The sequence below is a fragment of the Ascaphus truei genome, chromosome 1 (genome assembly GCF_040206685.1).
Source record: "Ascaphus truei isolate aAscTru1 chromosome 1, aAscTru1.hap1, whole genome shotgun sequence".
Lineage (NCBI taxonomy): Eukaryota > Metazoa > Chordata > Amphibia > Anura > Ascaphidae > Ascaphus > Ascaphus truei.
In genome coordinates this window covers 275,883,548-275,902,278 of record NC_134483.1, presented here as the reverse complement: position 1 = coordinate 275,902,278, position 18,731 = coordinate 275,883,548, and the positions used below count along the sequence as shown (strand labels likewise).

The 18,731-nt window shown below is 41.6% G+C and overlaps 2 protein-coding genes across 3 annotated transcripts in view; one reads left to right on the top strand and one right to left on the bottom strand.

Annotated features, from left to right (window-relative positions):
* Positions 1 to 4,118, top strand: part of SMU1 (SMU1 DNA replication regulator and spliceosomal factor) — a 35,191-nt gene extending 31,073 nt beyond the window's left edge. For both annotated transcript variants that reach the window (XM_075604403.1, XM_075604412.1), the window contains exon 12: positions 336 to 4,118. In XM_075604403.1, the coding sequence (XP_075460518.1) occupies positions 336 to 434 (99 nt within the window). In that variant the 3' untranslated portion in view covers positions 435 to 4,118. The remainder of the gene's footprint in view (positions 1 to 335) is intronic.
* On the bottom strand, positions 3,897 to 18,694 carry DNAJA1 (DnaJ heat shock protein family (Hsp40) member A1). The gene is made up of 9 exons (XM_075604422.1): positions 18,574 to 18,694; positions 15,564 to 15,761; positions 14,471 to 14,651; positions 13,775 to 13,879; positions 8,949 to 9,176; positions 8,404 to 8,518; positions 7,969 to 8,084; positions 5,651 to 5,751; positions 3,897 to 4,451 (listed from the first exon to the last, which is right to left on the bottom strand). The coding sequence occupies exons 2-9, from the start codon at positions 15,693 to 15,695 to the stop codon at positions 4,230 to 4,232; spliced, it is 1,200 nt and encodes a 399-aa protein (XP_075460537.1). The 5' UTR covers positions 15,696 to 15,761; positions 18,574 to 18,694; the 3' UTR covers positions 3,897 to 4,229.
* Between the last annotated feature and the right edge of the window lie 37 nt (positions 18,695 to 18,731).

Genomic DNA, 18,731 nt, shown 5'->3' with positions numbered 1-18,731 from the left:
GTATGCTAATAAACTCACTTGTTATTCTGTTATATTGAACCCTAATTTGTATTTTTTTTCTTCACGCTTTCACACCATTCCTCAGTAAATGGGACTGAACATTGAAAGCAATAAGACGACACAGCCTTATGATGGCAGTATTTCCGTTTTCAGTATCTTTAACGGAAGGACACTTAAATGTGCTTTATTTTGTAGCGAACATTGGAGCTAGGTGGTCATAGATCAGGAGCCGCCACCTATCTCTAGTCAAATGAACTGCCCTTATTTATATGGGCTCCAGTATTCATATCAGCATGGACTTGTTTAATTTGACTTCATTCTATGCCTTTCTCTAGGTCCATGAGAAAGATGTCATTGGAATTGCTCACCATCCTCATCAGAATTTGATTGGTACGTACAGTGAAGATGGACTCCTCAAACTGTGGAAACCGTAGTAACCAGTAATGCAATCCAAAAAAGGACCTTTTTGTTTTTTTAATATTAATACATATATATATATAAACACTGACCCAGCAACTTGTTGTATGTCCTTTGCCATTTTGGTTTATACAAAATAAAATCTCTTTTGTAACTCTGTGAATATTTACAAACCTAATTTCATTTGGTGGATACTTACATTTGTAGGAAAACAGAAAAATGCTTGATATACATTTCTTAAAAGTGACCTTGAAGCCTGTAACACATTTCATTTTGTCTAGATGTCTCACCTGTAAATTGGCATTTTTATCTAATGTTCCAGAATATAAATGGTCAAAAACTCACTTGTTCATATTTGATTCATATTTTATGTAATTCTTGGAAGTGTATGTAAAATTCTATATAACGTTTGACGGCAATCGTGTGCATCCCAATACAACGTAATATACGTACAAAGAGCAGAAGCACTATTCTTGCTTTATTCTGAACCAATTACAATGATCTGTGGATTTTCTCTGGGTAGGTGCTGTTGGATTGAAATAGAGTAAAAAAAACTTGAGAGCAAGAAATACTATGTTACACACCTGTGTTGCAGTCCTGCATTGATTAACCGGTCAGCTTCAGGACTGCCTACTCCTCTCTATGATGGGGAAGATGTGTGGCACACAAAGTATACTGTGAGGGGGTGTAAAAACCCCTCTGTACATATATGTATAGTGATACACTGATTTTATCATTCCTGTGTATTCTAATACACTGAATTAAAATGTCTCCAACTTGTCTTTGTCTGAATTTGTATATGTTGATGTTTATTGTTATTAAATATGTCCAATCTTCAACATACTATCTTTTCACTCTGCTGGACACTTGGAACTTGCTTCTATTAGTAGTGATATTTTATACCCCCCAAAAAAAAATATTTAATCGATGTATCCTCTACATAACTTCTTCTTTTTAATATACTTGTTAGAGAGATGACATGTTGGGATACTTTGTGTACAGTGTAGTAATGGTGAGAAATGGATAGGTAAGGATATTTATCTTTTTTATTTCTTGGTGAGCCGTACTCATTTTTAACTATTCCTTTTCTGTCTTTGCCAAATGCTGCGTATGCTAGTCTCATTATCTTATGGGTAACTCAACGTTTTGCATGAAGCTGAGCCTAGAGCTCACCAGGAATGAACGAACATGGTAGCTCTTACCACTTCCCCCTGTACCCAACACATTCCCACTATCAATTGGCTGAGTACTTTACAGAGAACAATGGGTATGTAGAGATAAGTAGATAGGAAAGAATAAGAAATATTTAATAACAGATCAATTCTGCTGCAAGAAGCTATTTTTGTCTCCAACAGTGAAAAGATAGTATGTAGAAGAGTGGACACATTTAGCAATACGAGAACCACCAATGCCAATATATTCAGACATTTTAAGTGCATTTAAATAATTGTATAATACATTTTGTAATAGAACAGGAGCAAGTAATTAATAGAAGTGCAAATATCTAAAACAGGAAGCTAAAACGTCTTTGCATTTTGCCACTGAAATTGTGTTTTGATTTTTTTTTTTTTCCCATTGAAAACATGACATTGAGACAGTTTCACTTAATGCACGTGCTCAACACTAGATGAAGGCACTGCTAGAGGACTTCATGCTCTTTTAGAAAGTACAGAAAACAAAGTAAGCATTTGTAAATAGGAGTAGTTATATAAAAGGAGTGGTACCACTTGCAGTCCAAAATCACATCACAGTAAATAGTAAAATAAAGTACAGGCATACCCCGCATTAACGTACGCAATGGGACCGGAGCATGTATGTAAAGCGAAAATGTACTTAAAGTGAAGCACTCCCTTTTCCCACTTATTGATGCATGTACTGTACTGAAATCGTTATATACGTGCATAACTGATGTAAATAACACATGTGTAACAGGCTCTATAGTCTCCCCGCTTTTACTCAGAGTACAAAAGTTGACACGTTCCATTACACATTATGTTCAATGCAGTTAATTTGCCAGTACAGGCAGTCCTCGGTTATCCAACACAATGCGTTACGTACTCACAAAATTGTTGAACATTAGGAATCTATTAACGATGTGAATATTTGACTGTCACCCTTTGTAAATGTCAACATTTGCAAGGATGCATCTTGTATAGACCTTGGAGCAGACTACTAACTTGATTGTATTCTCAATGCACCACTGCTACTTGTTAAACCTACTCTTGAGACCATAGACTTATCTGCAAAAGAAAAAACTCATTAACAGTTTGTTAACTGAACCAAATGTCACCTCAATCCATATTGTCTCATGGAGACAAATGTAGTAGTTTAGGTGGCAACAGTAAGGCCTCGGCCATGTTTACCGCTTGCTGGCAGAAGCGCGCTGAGACGTGTTCCCGCTCAGCACTGAGCCCCTACAGCCGCAATTAGAGCAGCTTTAGTAGGGGCTCGCCTACGCTTCCGCAAGCGCGCGGAAGCGTAGGTCTTAGGGAATGTTAAAATTTCCCCGCTTGCTGGTGCAACAGGCCGGTCACGTGAGCGGTTCGCCCGATGAGTGCAAACCAGCTCTGCCACTGGCCCGCCCCCTGACGGCACACCGGCCAAGCAACCGCAAGGCCAGGGAAAGCACCTGCTTTCCCTGAACCTCAGCACGCCCGCGGTAAGTGTGTCCGAGGCCTAAAGCTTTCCTCCCCAAAACAGTAATGCAATACAAATAAAACATGCCCTGTTAAAAACCACAGCTCATTGTATACGACAGATCAAGGCCATTTGAACATCCTTCCAAAGCCATCTCACAAGCAGATCACTTACAAAAAACATGCAAATATATTTATTGCATATAGAATTCTTATTTGAAGTAGTAAACTCATTTTAAACTCTTTGGGGATGTTTAATTTCAGTCCCTACCCACAACAAATAAACTCAAGGGTACATTGTCTCAATTGTGTAAAATTACTGAAATTGCCAAATATGACCCAAGTGATATGGTTCAAGTCAAAACTGAAGCGACAGTCATATACCTCCAATAAACTAGGCTACCCATTATAGCACAGGAGTGCCAAAAGCTGTGATCTATTTTCATTGGCCCAGAAGAGTTAACAAAAAAGCACCAGAGCTAATGCAAGACACCATGGAAGGTTTAAGCTGTGCCCATAATCAACCAGTAATGTGTTGTGAAGTCAGGCAGCACAAACAAGGTTACGTGACTGTGAAAGATCATATTTTGGCATCTGTTAAATGAAACTACATAAAGTAAACTTAACCAAATGTGGCTTTCTTTTTTTTTTTTTAACCAGAACACTGCAATGTGCCCATTTGTTAGAAACTCAAATTTTGGAAGCATTTTTAGTACCACACATTGTTCTGCAAGGTAACATTACAATATAATTGACCTCAAAACCACAATCTGATACTTTACTTATATTACAACTTTCTATTATGTTTCCTTAACGGATTCCAAATACAATAAAACCACAAACTTGTAGACGAGTATATTTATTTTGTTTGCCATGATTCCTTGCACCATTATACATTTAGGGTTGGATACTAAAACAAGTAGAATGAATGCCAGGTAAAAGTCCTTGTGTTAGCTTTTACAAAAGAAACACGTTCATTTTAACGCCTTCGGTGCTGAAGAGGCCTAAAATGCATTGCAATGTGTTCTAGGTACCTCCAGAACAGAAGTGAGTCAGCACTAAGTAGCTCTCAGCCAAAAATGCACTGCATTTTTTTAATTCATTTTGCAGCTTTGACCTGCTTAGAGCTGTTGCATTTACAAATCTGCCACAAGAGCCATTACTCAGTGGTTTGACCTAAGAGGTCTGGCACTGAACTCCTCCTCTTGGATGCTCATCGTCATCATCATGGTATGCTTCCCCATTGTAATGACCGCGTCTCTGCTGAGATGGATCGAAGTCCATTAATTCTGCTTGCTCCATTTCTTCAGTCTCTTCGACCACTTTCCTGGAAGGTAGGAGTTTCTCTAGCAATGGCAGTTTGTCTGGCGAAATGAAGCCATTTGATGGAAAGTTGACCTATTAAAATAAAAATTTTACTTTAAGAATCATAGAAACTATTTTACAGCAGATAATCACTTAGCCCACCTAAGTGCCAATTTCACCATCTGCTACAAAATTCAATATCCCAATGAATCCTTAGCCTTTATTTAGGATCAGCTGTGTGTCAATTTTTTGAACTCCGATTGTATTGGTCCCTACCACATCTGTGTGAAGCTTTTCCACAAAGCTAGTACCCTCCATTTCCTGAACCCCCTAGCATGCACTCTGAAACCCACACCGTAATGGAGTGTAACTACACTAATGCAATGAATGCAAGGTGATGAGCTAAATAGTAGTTGTAACAAAAATAACCCAAAGAACACTGAGCGAGAAGTGAGTGGAATTAAAATATAAATCTTTATTTGAAACAAATCACAACATAAAAGGGGGTAATAACAAGGCATCAGTGTCACTGCTGTAAAGTAGCACACATTAGCAATCACTCTTATAGGTTTGCCAAGGAGGGGAATGTGTGAAGCTCAGTCCTACATAAGTTTGTGCAATGTAAGCACTATGTAGTCAAGAAAGCTGCCTCAGTGGGCTATAATATATTATTGCCCTGGTATGATACTATTGGTATTCAATGTAGTGATATAATGGATACAATTTATCGAATGTATCGAACAACAATTTAGAGATACATGACAGGAGTGTGTGTTGAAGCAGAATCTCACGTCAAAGTGTACACACACTATTATTCAACCTCTGTAATTGAGTGATACTTTTAGTGCTTAGGTGGACGTTTCTGGTGTGCCGGTATAAGTCCCTGTATCGATCATAGTGGTTAGGATGAACAGAAACTGGCCATTTCTATTGTGTCTGCTTACATCCTGGTACCATGGTGGAACAATTCAGGTAAGGAGGATAGGTACCGTGGTGGGAGGTAACCGGTATCACATTTAGCCTACTAGAATGAAGTGTTTGTAAAAAAAACTGCAGTGATGAGAACAGCTCTTTGACGGAGGCAGACATGATTGCCTCCAGTAACAGATTTATAACATTGATGTTACTTAAGCATTAAGGCCACTTGTAATTGGGCACGAAATATTAATGGCGTGAATTGTGCCTAGACAGTATACTGTTGGTGGAACTCCACTTTGGGTGTGCAAGTGTGACAATTACTTTTGAATCAACAGGACTTAATATCTAAAATAGTGTATTTAACTCGTGCTTACCTGGAATTCTATAATAAGACGCCCCTTTTCATATGGTCTGCGATAGATAGGCATACCTTCATTCAACACACATTTAGTGTCCCCATGCTTAACAATCTGACCTAAAATAAAAGTAAGTTAGTCTGCGTTGATCCTGATCTAAAGTGAAACATTGGGGGACAATTTACGAATTGCATTATAAAAAAATCCCAATTGTAGTTTGTTGGCAAGATGTAATAAACAGTAGTCATTTGCACGTGCCATTTGCTACTGCTAATTTACCACGTACTTAAAAAAAAAAGTTGAAGAGCACTAATCATACACAAGACTGAGGGTCACTAAGCCTGAGTCCGTAAAAGAATACGCTAGCTTCCACGCTTCCTCCTCCCGGCATCTCGCTTGCAAACAAACTTTATTGTATTGCAAATCTCCGCTCTCCCTGTAGCGCATGTGCACATATGCATTGGTGTCCTAGTGTTTGTTTCGGTGCAAGCTACGTAGCCTGCGCCATATCTTGCAATATGGACATGGCCCAATATGCTATTTAAGACATGTCACATAGGAGAAGTAAAGTGCTGTAGGGCTCTTAAAGGGAAGCAAATTAGTGATCGAAAAATGAATGTAACCAAGTTACACAATAGTGGTGAAAGACTTTTTTTTTAAATTAAACCAAAAGTGAACTCAATACAAAACCTCATCCAATGGAGGAAAATGTCTGCTGCTATACAGAAAGATGGCTTAGCATCTCGGGTACTAAAAGGGGTTTCTTTAGACCAGGGGTGGGGAACGTCAGGCCCGAGGGCCGTATAAGGCCCTCGAAATCATTTGGTCTGGCCCTGCTAAGGCAACTGCTACAACCGGGGTCGCGCTAATTTTTAAACAAATGGCAGCCGCGCCCGATCGGGAGGAGGTGGTGTGAGGCGCCGGCAGCACTACACGATCCCCAGCAGCCACCATACTAGCGCCAGCGATCCCCCAGCAGCCACCGCACTTCCCCCATGCTTCTCCAGCAGTTCCCCCCACAATTACCCCAGCATCCGCCATACACGATTCCAGCAGCAGCAGCAGCAACTACCAGAGGTAGGGGGGGAGGGGGGTTCTGTGTGCCTACATGCCTGCCTGGCCCGCGAACGATGTTATAAATATCCAAATGGCCCTTGGCAGAAAAAAGGTTCCCCACCCCTGCTTTAGACCAATTGTGGGTTTAGGTTTGTTTTCCAGGGTCAGTGCATTCCCTGACCCCGGTAAATATTTGAAGGTGTGCATTAGTTACATCCGCCTCACAGGCATCTTAGGTTTAGCGCTTAGTGTATGTCATTAGTCTGTCTTTCTCACTAAAAAGAAAAAGCGCACAACTCCATGAGATAGATGATAGATATATATAATAAAAAAAAAAGTGTGAGAACATCCCCATAGGGAAAGGAGCCAGTGCACTGTCTCACAAAAAAGGAAAGATGTGGGAAAAGCTCTTTGATCAAGCACCCTACGTGAAACGCGTTAGAGTGGCTACATCAGTATTTTTGTCCATGTTTTTATGAATAAAACTTTTGATTAAGCATATATCACATCTTTCCTTTTTGTGAGACGCAGTGCACGGCTTCTTTCCCTATGGGGATGTTCACACAGTATGCAGACTACACCTGGGGGCACGCCAGATAGGAGAATACCAAGAGTTTTTATTCATTATTTTCCGGTTGCGGTGAAGCCAGGTTGATTACAAGGAACAACCGGGAGTTCCACCTTACCGGCTACATGTGGAGCTGAGTTGTGGTGTCCACAGAGTCCAGAAGGATACAGTACAGCGTGGTGGTTACACACATTTACCCTGCAGTTCGTCATCATTGTGCCGAGAGTGTTATGCCAGTCGACGAGTGCATCTTGAAGATACGTGGAGCATACTGATCGGTGGACCCAAAGGACTGAAACCTACACGACCGGGTATCTACTTGCTATTTCAACAAGCAGTGAGTAATGTGACTCATTCGAGAGCCAAATAATACAATCCAGAGTGGGACTGTTTCTCCTATCCACAAAGAGACTTGTGAGGGTTTTCACTCTAAAGAGCACCGGAATTTGAAGCAATCATGCTTCAGGGTTTTTGAATAATATATATATATATATATACCATTTACATCAAGCACGGTTTTAGTCTTGTACGTGTGATCCTCACCTTTTGAAAACAATTTTTAGCATGCACTGGGAGTCCTGCGCTTTTTCCTTTTATTATTTACCATTTATTATTTAATAAATACACAATAAGCATGTAGAGTAGAATATTAAAGACTACCTGTAGAACATATTCAACTGCTAGTAGTCAACAATTACCATGTATTACTAACCGGGGTGAGATGTAATGATTATGTTCCTGGAGTCCAAAGTAAGAATCGGTTTATGAAAGCCACACAGAGCTTCAACAAGTTCTATTTCCATATGCATTCGAAGGTCTTCGCCTCTCCTACAGAGAAGAGGAAAAAAAATTAAACCTCATGAAAACCAGAACATTGCTGTTAAAAAAAACACCAGTTAAAAATAAATGACTGAATGAAATCTGAAACATTTGGGGGGGGGGGGTGGAGAGAAGAGAAGGATTTGCTTACTGCAGCACACAGGAAATTGACCTTTAAGGCCAATATGTCCGACTGCTGAATAGAAAGCAGAAGATAACAAAGGTCGCAGCATTGCAGTCTATGTGGTCGGGGGAATTCAAGCAACCACATAAGAATGAAGACTACACGAGTTCAGTCTAATAAGATACATCTAAAACATATCTTTACCTTGTAAACAGAGCGTGATCTTTCTGATCCAACACTATGATAATATCACCAGGCTCCAGCCCTGGTTCTTGGTCTCCCTCACCAGTGAATGTGATTTTCTGACCATCCTTCATTCCTGAAAAGTTAGAGCAATGCATGGATTTAGACACTAACACCAGGTGTTTAATGGGTAAACAATTCTTCCCTTCAGAACTGAAAACATAAGTGATTAGTGGGCTATAACTGAATGTTTGACACAGTATGATAATAATAATAAGTGCAATACGCACACTAAAAAGAATTGAATTACTGGATGTCAGATTTAAATCCAACCTTCACATAACTGGTTATTGGTAACTGATAAGTATGCAATTAAATAAGCGTGGTTAAATAAAACTATTTTAGCTCGACATCCTGGGTTATGCTTTCAGGTACCATGACAAGTTCTGGAAATGCATGCGGGATCCATAAAGACTCACCCAACTACCCCCACATTACTGGGAACCCAAATTATGTTACACAGGGAGAAATAAACCAAACTATTTCCAACCATGAAACAGACAAACCTTTGTCAATGTGAACTTCAAGAATCTTCTTCTCTCTGACAATCTTCCTGCCGTTGCAAGGCTTACACCGGTCTTTAGGATTGATGCGTTCTCCCTGTCCTTGACACTCCGAGCACACAGACTGAATCTGCTGGACCATTCCTGGTCCTATTGGGTGGATTCTAATCTGCATACCAGTACCTCTGCAATTTGGGCAGCATTCAACTGCACCCTTCTTGCCACCACGGCCTGGAAGACAAAGCACGGTGTTTACATCATTACCTAAACCTGGCAGAATACAGACACACCCCGGTTTAAGGACACTCACTTTAAGTACACTCGCGAGTAAGGACATATCGCCCAATAAGCAAACAGCAGCTCGCGCATGCACCTGTCAGCACGTCCTGAACAGCAATACCGGCTCTCTACCTGTACCGAAGCTGTGTGCAAGTGGGGAGACTATAGAGCCTGTTAAAAATGTGTTATTTACATCAGTTATGCACGTATATGAAGATTGCAGTACAGTACATGCAGCGATAAGTGGGGAAAAGGAAGTGCTTCACTTTAAGTACATTTTCGCTTTACATACATGCTCTGGACCCATTGCGTACGTTAATGCGGGGTATGCCTGTATACAATTAAACAAGAATCACTGCACTTCATCGTACACCTTTAGCCATCTGAGCAAGAATCAAGCCCTTCCCCAGTGACTAATTTAACAGGTTAGGTATGCAAGACCAAGATTAGGCAGTATTCACCATCAGCAAAAAAAACAAAAAAAAACAACAAAGTGTGGAGTAATTGTCGCAGACTGCAGCAATGCCCCCAAGAACCCCTTATAGTGCACTCTGCTATATTTTAGGGATAGTATATACACAATTGAACAAAAAGTGGCAATGAGCACATGCAGACAAAGACAGAAACAGTGACAGTAATTTCCTCTCAGTTAATGGTAATAGTAATGGTAATAGACAAACAGTATTATGTGAAGGGGGACTAAATAAACAGTACTCACACGGCCGTGTGTGAAACTACCTCACAAAGGGTATTTCTTTGTCACTGACTGCCGCCTTTCACTGGTGGATGACTCTTCCCTCAGTCGCTTGGTGTATTACAGATGGAATGCCCAGTGTCCTTACAACGGATACAGCTGTCATCCTTTCTGGGTCCGTTGCAAGGACACTGGGCGTCCCCATCTGTAAGACACCAAGTAACTGAGGGACAAGTCATCCACTGGTGAAAGGAGGCACAATGTCTAAAGAAATATCCTTTGTGAGGTATTCCCACACATGGCCATGCGAGTACTGTTTGTTTATTCCCCCTTCACATAATACTGTTTGTCTATTACCATTAACTGAGAGGAAATTATTATCACTAAGAAGTATTTCTAGGTTTTTATTTCTGCATGCGCTCATTGCCACTTACCTCTTACGTCTGACGAGGATCAAGGAAAGATACTCTGAGCAGCAGCATATCAGGGGCCAGTATAACATTTGTTTTTTCTGCGCTTCTTTCTACGAGTGTCTATTCTGATACATTTATATCTGAGGGAGCGTCAGTTACTTTCCAGATACAATTGGACAAGACTGGTCACATGAGATTAGTTCATTTGAAAAACAGATAGCCCCTATTATGAGGGTGTATGGACAGTTAAAAATATACTTTATTAAACTCAATTTAAAATGAAATGGTGTATACACCAACACAAAAAACAGCTGTGCTAGTAAGGACACCCAAGAGAGGTGTCAGATACATACCCTCCAATTGGATTATGATTAATAGAACTGAACTCAATTCATGTCAAGGATAGACTGACTCCTGGGGGGTATTCCTGTGTCTTTACAAATATTATGCGTGATCTGCGTCCTAGCCATTCCGTGTAATGGAATTATTGCGGAGACCAGGTTAACTCCTTGTATCCAGCAGTAGCCCCCTAAGATAGTACAATCGGGCGCACCCTTGTTGAAAGTATATACTCATGGGGGCATTAGTAAATGCTATTCCAAACCGCACCTAATAGACAGCGCAGGCTGTATAATAGTGCAACTATTGCTCTCCTGGTGATCTTTTTAATCATCCATATAATGCAATGGAGTACTACCGCCGTGGTGAGGATTTGCCTTAGAATTACAGTTCCTACGGTTCAGTAGAAACTGCTCCACTATGACTGAATTCGACAGGCCATAGATATGACCTGAAGGTTTATCGAAAGAGGATACAGTAAATCCTGCCTCAAGAAAGCCTACAGAAGAGCTAAATACTCTGACCGTAATCTTTTACTAAAAACCAAAATCGCCCGTGATGCAAGAAAATAAAACCATACGTCTCGGACGTATAACACGCAATGGAGTAACATCAGAAAGGTTATTTCTAAACACTGGCACATATTGCTGGATGATAAAGATTTGGAAGAAATACTGAAACCCGATCCCACTAGTGTCCAGAAGGGCTAAAAACCTAAAGGACATTTTGGCCAGAAGCCACTACTCCAAACCTCTACATCGATTCCTGCAAAACCAAAAGACTAATTTAGATGTGGGCGCTGTAAAGCATGCCTCCTAATGGTGTCCTCTAAGAAATTCTCAAATTCTGAGACCAGTAGTGTCACGAGAGACCAGTACTTTAACACCAAAACCACTGGGATCACTAGCACCAGACAGGACAAAGTTATTGAATAAAATGGGGTTTATTCTGGCACGCCAGCAGACAAACAAAGATGTTCAAAACAGAATACAATACCAACAACTGGGGGCCTGGGGAGTAGACTCTAGCCTCGCTAGGTGCAGGGGCCTGCTTCAAGAAGGCTTGCCCTGTCTGCTTCTCCTCCAGGATCTCAGAGTGCTACACAGCAGCCCCTCTGAGATCTCCAGCTGGTCCCTGTAAAGATCAAACTCCTTCACAGAATGCCTCAGTCTGTGTCTCAGATAGTCCTCTGAGGGTAGAACTCCACACTCCTTCTCAGAGTGTCTCTCTGAAAGTAGAACTGATTCTCTGACCGTTCTGTTCTGACTGACAGATTAAATCTGTCAGTGGTGATATTGGATACCGAGGCTTGAGCCTCATTACTCCAAGTTCTCTTGTTGAGTGTATTGTCGCACTCTTTAGGAAGCTTCTTGATCTGTGTTACTTGCCACAGTTGAGTTGGTTTCACAGGTTCAGCGCTGTGATGGGTCGTGGGTAGCGGTCAAATGGGTTTGCAGAGATCGCAGCAAGCTTCTTGATCAGCGGGTTTGAGTTCTGGTCCAGTTCCTTGTAGAATTTCTTGTTGAGCTTCTTTAGATGTTCATCTAACATCTCGATGCCCAGTTCCCTATGAAGGTCTGCTATTCTTGTAGGAAGTGGAGCGTTGGACGCAATCCGCAGCGCCTTGTTCTGTAATTTTTGGAGAGATGATCTTTGATGTTGGTGGCAACCACTCCACAGAACTGATTCTCTGATCAGCAGCACCCCTTTATATATCCCTCTGTGGCTATCATTTACATGGGAGGGGGCTGCTGCACATTGATTAAGTTTGGGCCACAACAGTCAGAGGGCATGAAGAACCCATCCCTGATTAAATCAGAGTCTGTGTCATACAATGCTCTTACTTCCAAATCTGATCAGCCTTTCACCTCCCCCCAGGAGTCCCGACACCTAGCTGTCCCTAATCCTATCAATTCTATAGAAAACTTTAACTAAGTGGATTGCATTCTCCATAGAAATTACAGTAAGAATTGAATATCTCATTTGGTTTCTGGCAGGGCTGACACTCAAAGCACATTTACAGAAGGTTGATTCACTATTAACTGTGGGATGGCATTAACAACAAATACAATTCTTACAGACAAATACATTTACACATTCCCTGTTCTTCCCAGATGTTAAATACATTTGGCCAAAATAAGCCATACAAAGGTGGCCAAGTTACAAAGATTTAGGGGCAGCTAGCTGAGCTTCATAACAGTTTTGTGATGCCAGCAACCCCTACCATCACAAGCAGGCAATTTGTAATACTATATTTCATCAACTGTCAAACAGAAGGAGTAATCTACCAAACGGTAGACAAGTGTGATAAAACCGCAAGGAGTCAATCCTTATAACTGAACTCAATTCTAGTGATTAATCAATCAAATTGGAGGGTATATATCCGTGAAAAATATACCTCTTGGGTGTCATTACTAGCACACCCGTTTTTGTATCAGTGTGGGTAGGTGTTTGTATAACCCGTTCCATTTCATATTTTGAGTTTAATAAAGTATATTTTTAACTACATCCATCAATAATGGGGGCTACCAATGTTTTCATATGAACTACTAACCACCATCTCCATTATTTCATTATGTGACCAGTCTTGTTCAATTGTATATACTATGCCTACATATACAAGTGCACTATAAAGGGATTCTTGGGGTATTGGTGCATTCTCTGCAACAATTACTCCACACGTTCACTACTCTTTACATTAACCCTAGTGCACCCCTATTTTACCAATAGGCAGAGTGGGTGAGTCCACAGTAACATTCAGTATTCACCCTCATCTATTCTTGCTTAGTGTTACCAAAACCTTGAGGGAACAATAACAAACCCCTTACAATGCCACAAGGTAATATTAAACTAACTGTTCAAAACAAGGCTTTGAGTAAACACTTAATTTTGCAAAAAAAATGAGCAATGTAAACATTGGTGGTTCCAAAAACGCAAGTAATTTTGATAGTTCTTGAAATGCATTTGAAATGTCACAGGCAGGAAATTAGGACATGTAGGTCCATGAGAATAAAGTACGTCACTAAGAGAGAATCAGCAGAAGTTGTTGGAGTTTATCAAGAATCTGGAATAGTCGGTCCCAATTCAAGCATGCCATCACATACCTTCACATTTGTCACAGATGGTGTTCTTCTGTAGAGCTAGTTTTCTTGTTGCACCATTATATAGATCCTCTAGAGATACCGACAACTGATGGACAACATTTTTACCTGCAAGCAGACCGTTACAGGCATGTTCAGCATCTTGTTAGAGGACTTCCAACATTAAAGTACACATTGAACCCATAGAGAAAGTGTAATAGCTTCAAGTATTCTAAACCAAAACATTTAAGGTAGCCCAGGAAAAACTACCTCCAGACCTTTAAATGTAATGGATTTAAACACTGTATATGAACCAAGCCTGTTTGAAACAATGTTATGGCAGTGGTAATATCAGTTAGTGAAATGATTACATTAAAATGCTCTTGTGCTGTAGAGACCTGAAAAAGCATTCCTCCAGTGGGAAATGGGTGTCTATGGTTAAGGCCTGCCTTTCAAAATGCAGCAATATAAAGCCATGTATGCAACACCAATAATTGTTTCCTTAAATATAAATATGTAAATACAATTGTAGGCATTACTACCTGCTCATATGCCTTGGCAAAGATTAGACACTTCTACTTTAGGAAAACTATGGAATTACTACAGAAAAGAAAGAGAGAAAAAAAATACACAAGGTACCGCACGCTATGGATTTGATCAAACAAACATCTACACATTTTTAAATCTTTAAATGATTTTTGTAGTGTCAGGTAACGTTACCTCTTCGCTCCCTCTGCATTCTTCCTCCTCCTCCAAAGAACATGTCGAAAATATCCATTGGTGAGCCAAAGCCGCTACCCCCCATGCCGCCCTCTTTAATGGCCTGCTCACCACCTTTGTCATACAAGTCTCTTTTCTTGGCATCAGAAAGCACTTCATAAGCTTGAGAAATCTGTTTAAACTGCACAGAAAGGATGGATAACAAATAAACATTCTTCATTTAAAAACATTAATTCCATGAAAGACATCCACAAATCTAGTTCAAGTGACAAATTAAATAAGATTTTCAGAGAGGATTAGAATATCAATGTGATTCACACAAACACATTTAGCAGTATTGTGAAAGCTGCTATACCCAAGAAGTGCTGAAGCTAATATTAGATCAAATGTCAAACACTATCGGAAGAGGAAAAAAATATTCTCCCTCTCTCCCTCTCTCCCTCTCTCCCTCTCTCCCTCTCTCCCTCTCTCCCTCTCTCTCTCCCTCATTATTTAAATAAAATTCCATGTCCTTGTGATGCCATAAGCAATGATTCTAATACCTAGTTCAAAACAGATTTTTCTTAGAATGTTTAATTGTTTACATGCTTGATTGGTAAAAACATTACTAGCAATAGTCAAAATAATTGGAAAGCCTTGGTAACAGATTAAAGCAGCAACACTACCGTCTCCGTATTTTTATATATAAAGCATGTGATAATATATAATTCTACATTCTTACCTAAACTGGCAATCGTTTGGTGCTAATGTTATACATTTATAAAAATCCTGACTGTATACCTAAGGAAATGGCTGCCTTTCAGTTTTAATCAATCCTTCAGTGTAACTCAGCAGCTACAATGTATCCTCATATTACCATGATAACATTATCTATTGTTAGGCCCCACTCACTCTGCTAGCTACACAAAAAATGGCATTAAGAGTTGAGTGGGAGGAGGTAGTCACTTAATACTACAGAACTGATTTATCTGGGGGGGGGGGATGGGGGGGAAATCACATGCTTTGCTGCTTTAAGAAGTATACCCACCAATCTGATGACAATTAGACAAAACATTGATGCTCAAAGATACAAGAACACAAATAACGTACGTACCTTTTCCCCTTCATTGGGATTCTTGTCTGGATGGTACTTTAGGGCAAGCTTTCGGTAAGCTTTTTTGAGTTCCTCCTGAGTGACATTGGGTTTCACTCCCAAAATATCATAGTATCCCGTTTCTTTCACCATTTTTCAAAGAGTTAGCTGTGACGGATTGCCTTAGACCCCTACAATGGCAAAGCAACTACTGGTTTTCTAGAAACAGGACAAAAAAAATGAGTGCTATCATAAAAGCTATGTACAAAAACCATAAAACAAGAACTGAAAAATTACATAGACAATGACATTGCAAATAAGGACTGGAAACTAAAATGAGCCCTGCTCATTAAAGAGAATAAGATTGATATGGGGGACCTTTATATTTACAATCATTGCAGAGTCCATCTTGTTAATTATCAGTGGATAAGGAATGAGATTTCCATCCATCTCTGTACCTCCACCACCAATAATATAATGGCCTAGATACCCAGTACCAAGACCTGCAAACTTAACATATTCCAAACACAAGAATGAGCAAATCTACGGTGGAGCATCAATTTACAAACCTACTGTGTTGCCTAGAAACATAAGCAGTGTGAACATAGGCTACAGTTTAAATGTTGAATATAACAAGATCATGAACATAAATGTAGGTCTACAGATAGATTTGAGTCACCATCCCAGAGCCGATACAATGTAAAGCTGCATACCAAGCAAATATCCTATATGTTTATTTAAATAATTCAGTTCTGTGCTATGAGAATATACTTGTAGCATTTAAAAAAAAAAAAAAACTTCATGGATTGCAACGCAAGCTTTTTTGTTTCTATAACAACCATTAACAAAGTCACAGATACTGAGTCAATACTCCTCTGCAGCCATTTAGTGAACCCACAAACCGAAACTTCGTTGATCGATCACAGGAGAACTAATCAATAGGCAACTCAACTAATTACCTATTGTGTGGATTGTATTGATGCACATATTAAAGGGATCCTTTTTTTTTTTTTAACACAAAGTTACGGTGGGTGAAAAAGGCAACAAAAAACCTCCACCGTTACCATGTAGCCAATAAAAAATATCACTTGTGAGCACATTCACGTCTTAGGCTGCGCTTATAGTGCCGGCGGCATTGTGTCAAAACAAATGCATTGCCGCCGTCGCATGCGCTTATAGTAAGCGCGACACGACGGAGCGACAGATTGGTCGCGATCGCTGGAAGTCATCTCTATTTTATTTTCCAGCGATCACCTGACCGTCACCGGCACTATAAGCGTAGCCTAAGGCCTTGCCCCCGCTGCCTGCTACAGCATCCGCTGCGCTCACGAGAGCCCTCCCCGCAATGGCGCCGGGCCCGCTGCGAGGGGGGGCCGCAGCGCTCGCGCGAGAGCTACTCCTGCTCTCAATAGAATTGAGAGCAGGAACTCGCGTCGAGCGGCTAGGCACGCCCCCCGGCGGTTCAGCCAATGAGGGCGAACCTGCCGGGTGACGTCATGGCCGCGCCCCCGTCACTCCTCCGCCACGCCCCCCCCCGGTCTCTGCTCCTGCAGTGAGCTGCAGACCGGGGAATCTCCGGAACGCGCAGCCAAAAGCGCGGGCGTGCATTACAGCGCCGTGACCGGGGCCTTAACCTAAGGCACTATAGGCTACGCTGGACAGCGTATAGGCTACGCAGCGACATTCGCTGGAAAATCAAATAGAGATGACTTCCAGCGACCGCGACCAATCTGTCGCTCCGTCGTGTCGCGCTTACTATAAGCGCACGCGACGGCGGCAATGCATTTGTTTTGCCGTGACGTTGTTGCCGGCACAATAAGCGCAGCCTATGATGGGTCTGTAACCCTGCCTATCAAACATTATCACCTAGCATACAGTGCTCCCACTGCAAGGGACTCTGGGAAATGACATGCAAATGAGCACACAATGTGTCACCTTTTGCCTGGAATATCCATTCACATGGAGCCCATATAAGCTAATGCATCGCCGTCACAGTTTTTAAGCACAGCATGAGACTAGATGCAAAGCAAGTCAAACCACTCAGACATGTTTGAAGACACAGACAGCCCCGACACAGACGCACAGAATACACATACACACAGCTGGAGGGGGCTACAACAAAAAAGCCCCAGTAAACAGTTGTTCGTGTCTTTAGGTTATGAAACATACGTTTCAGGAGTCCTTCACTGGTCCATTCAGCTCAGTTTGCTAGATGCTTTATTTATTGGGCCAATGAGTAGCAAGCAGGTAGTTTCCCACTCCTTTCTCTTTCTACTTTCTGCTGATACACTGATGCAGCAATAATGTGTGGGGGGGGTGCTGCGCGCGCACACTCCCAATCAGCAACATGCATACATTACTATAGCGTTTAAAGGCAGCACGCCCCGCCCCCACAGACGTCATAGTTTACCTCCCCTTCGCGGCTCCCTACACGCACAATGCACAGGTGAAACAGGTCACGGTCACACACACTTTGCTCGGGTGCCACCGGACAAGTTATTGTCCATCTCTCCCTGTTCTCAGCAGCCGCCTCGCCCGCCTCCATCCCCAGCGCGCGCAAGTTACCCGACCACGTGACCCTGCGGCAGGACCCAGCGATGCGAACGGAGCGAGGGCCGGCGGCGGTGACGTCAGAGCGGCGCGAGGCATCCTCCTCGAGGGAGAGGAGCGGTTGACAAGTGACAGAGTTATAAGCAGCGGAATAAAAAAAAAGAGACAAACTGGGGGGGGGGGTCGTCAATTTCCGAACAGACATTAATTAAATTAAGCCGACCCGGATGTAATTCGTTAATTTGTTTTAACACTCCGAGTGTTTCTGATATGGGTATCGGACAATATACAGAAAATCACATTTATATAGCGCGATGTGGAAGAGTCCCCACACACCATAAGACACTAGCCAGGCAAAGCGGTTTCCCGTGGCTTCGCGTTAAACTGTGCCCATATATTTCTATAAACATATACACCGTTCTATAATATAGCCTCATATTAGTTATTTGGGGCTATGAACACATCAGCGGGTCGCACTGACCTGCACGGTGCTCCTGTGCTCGTTGCTGGTCTCCTCGTCGGCTCCTTCTGGAAAGATCGAGCGCAGGAGCCGCATCCGGGTATATTTTGTAATGTGAGGGTGGGGGTGGGGGGGCGTTCTCTGATGACTTGACGAGTCATCTCCCAATCTAGATTCTG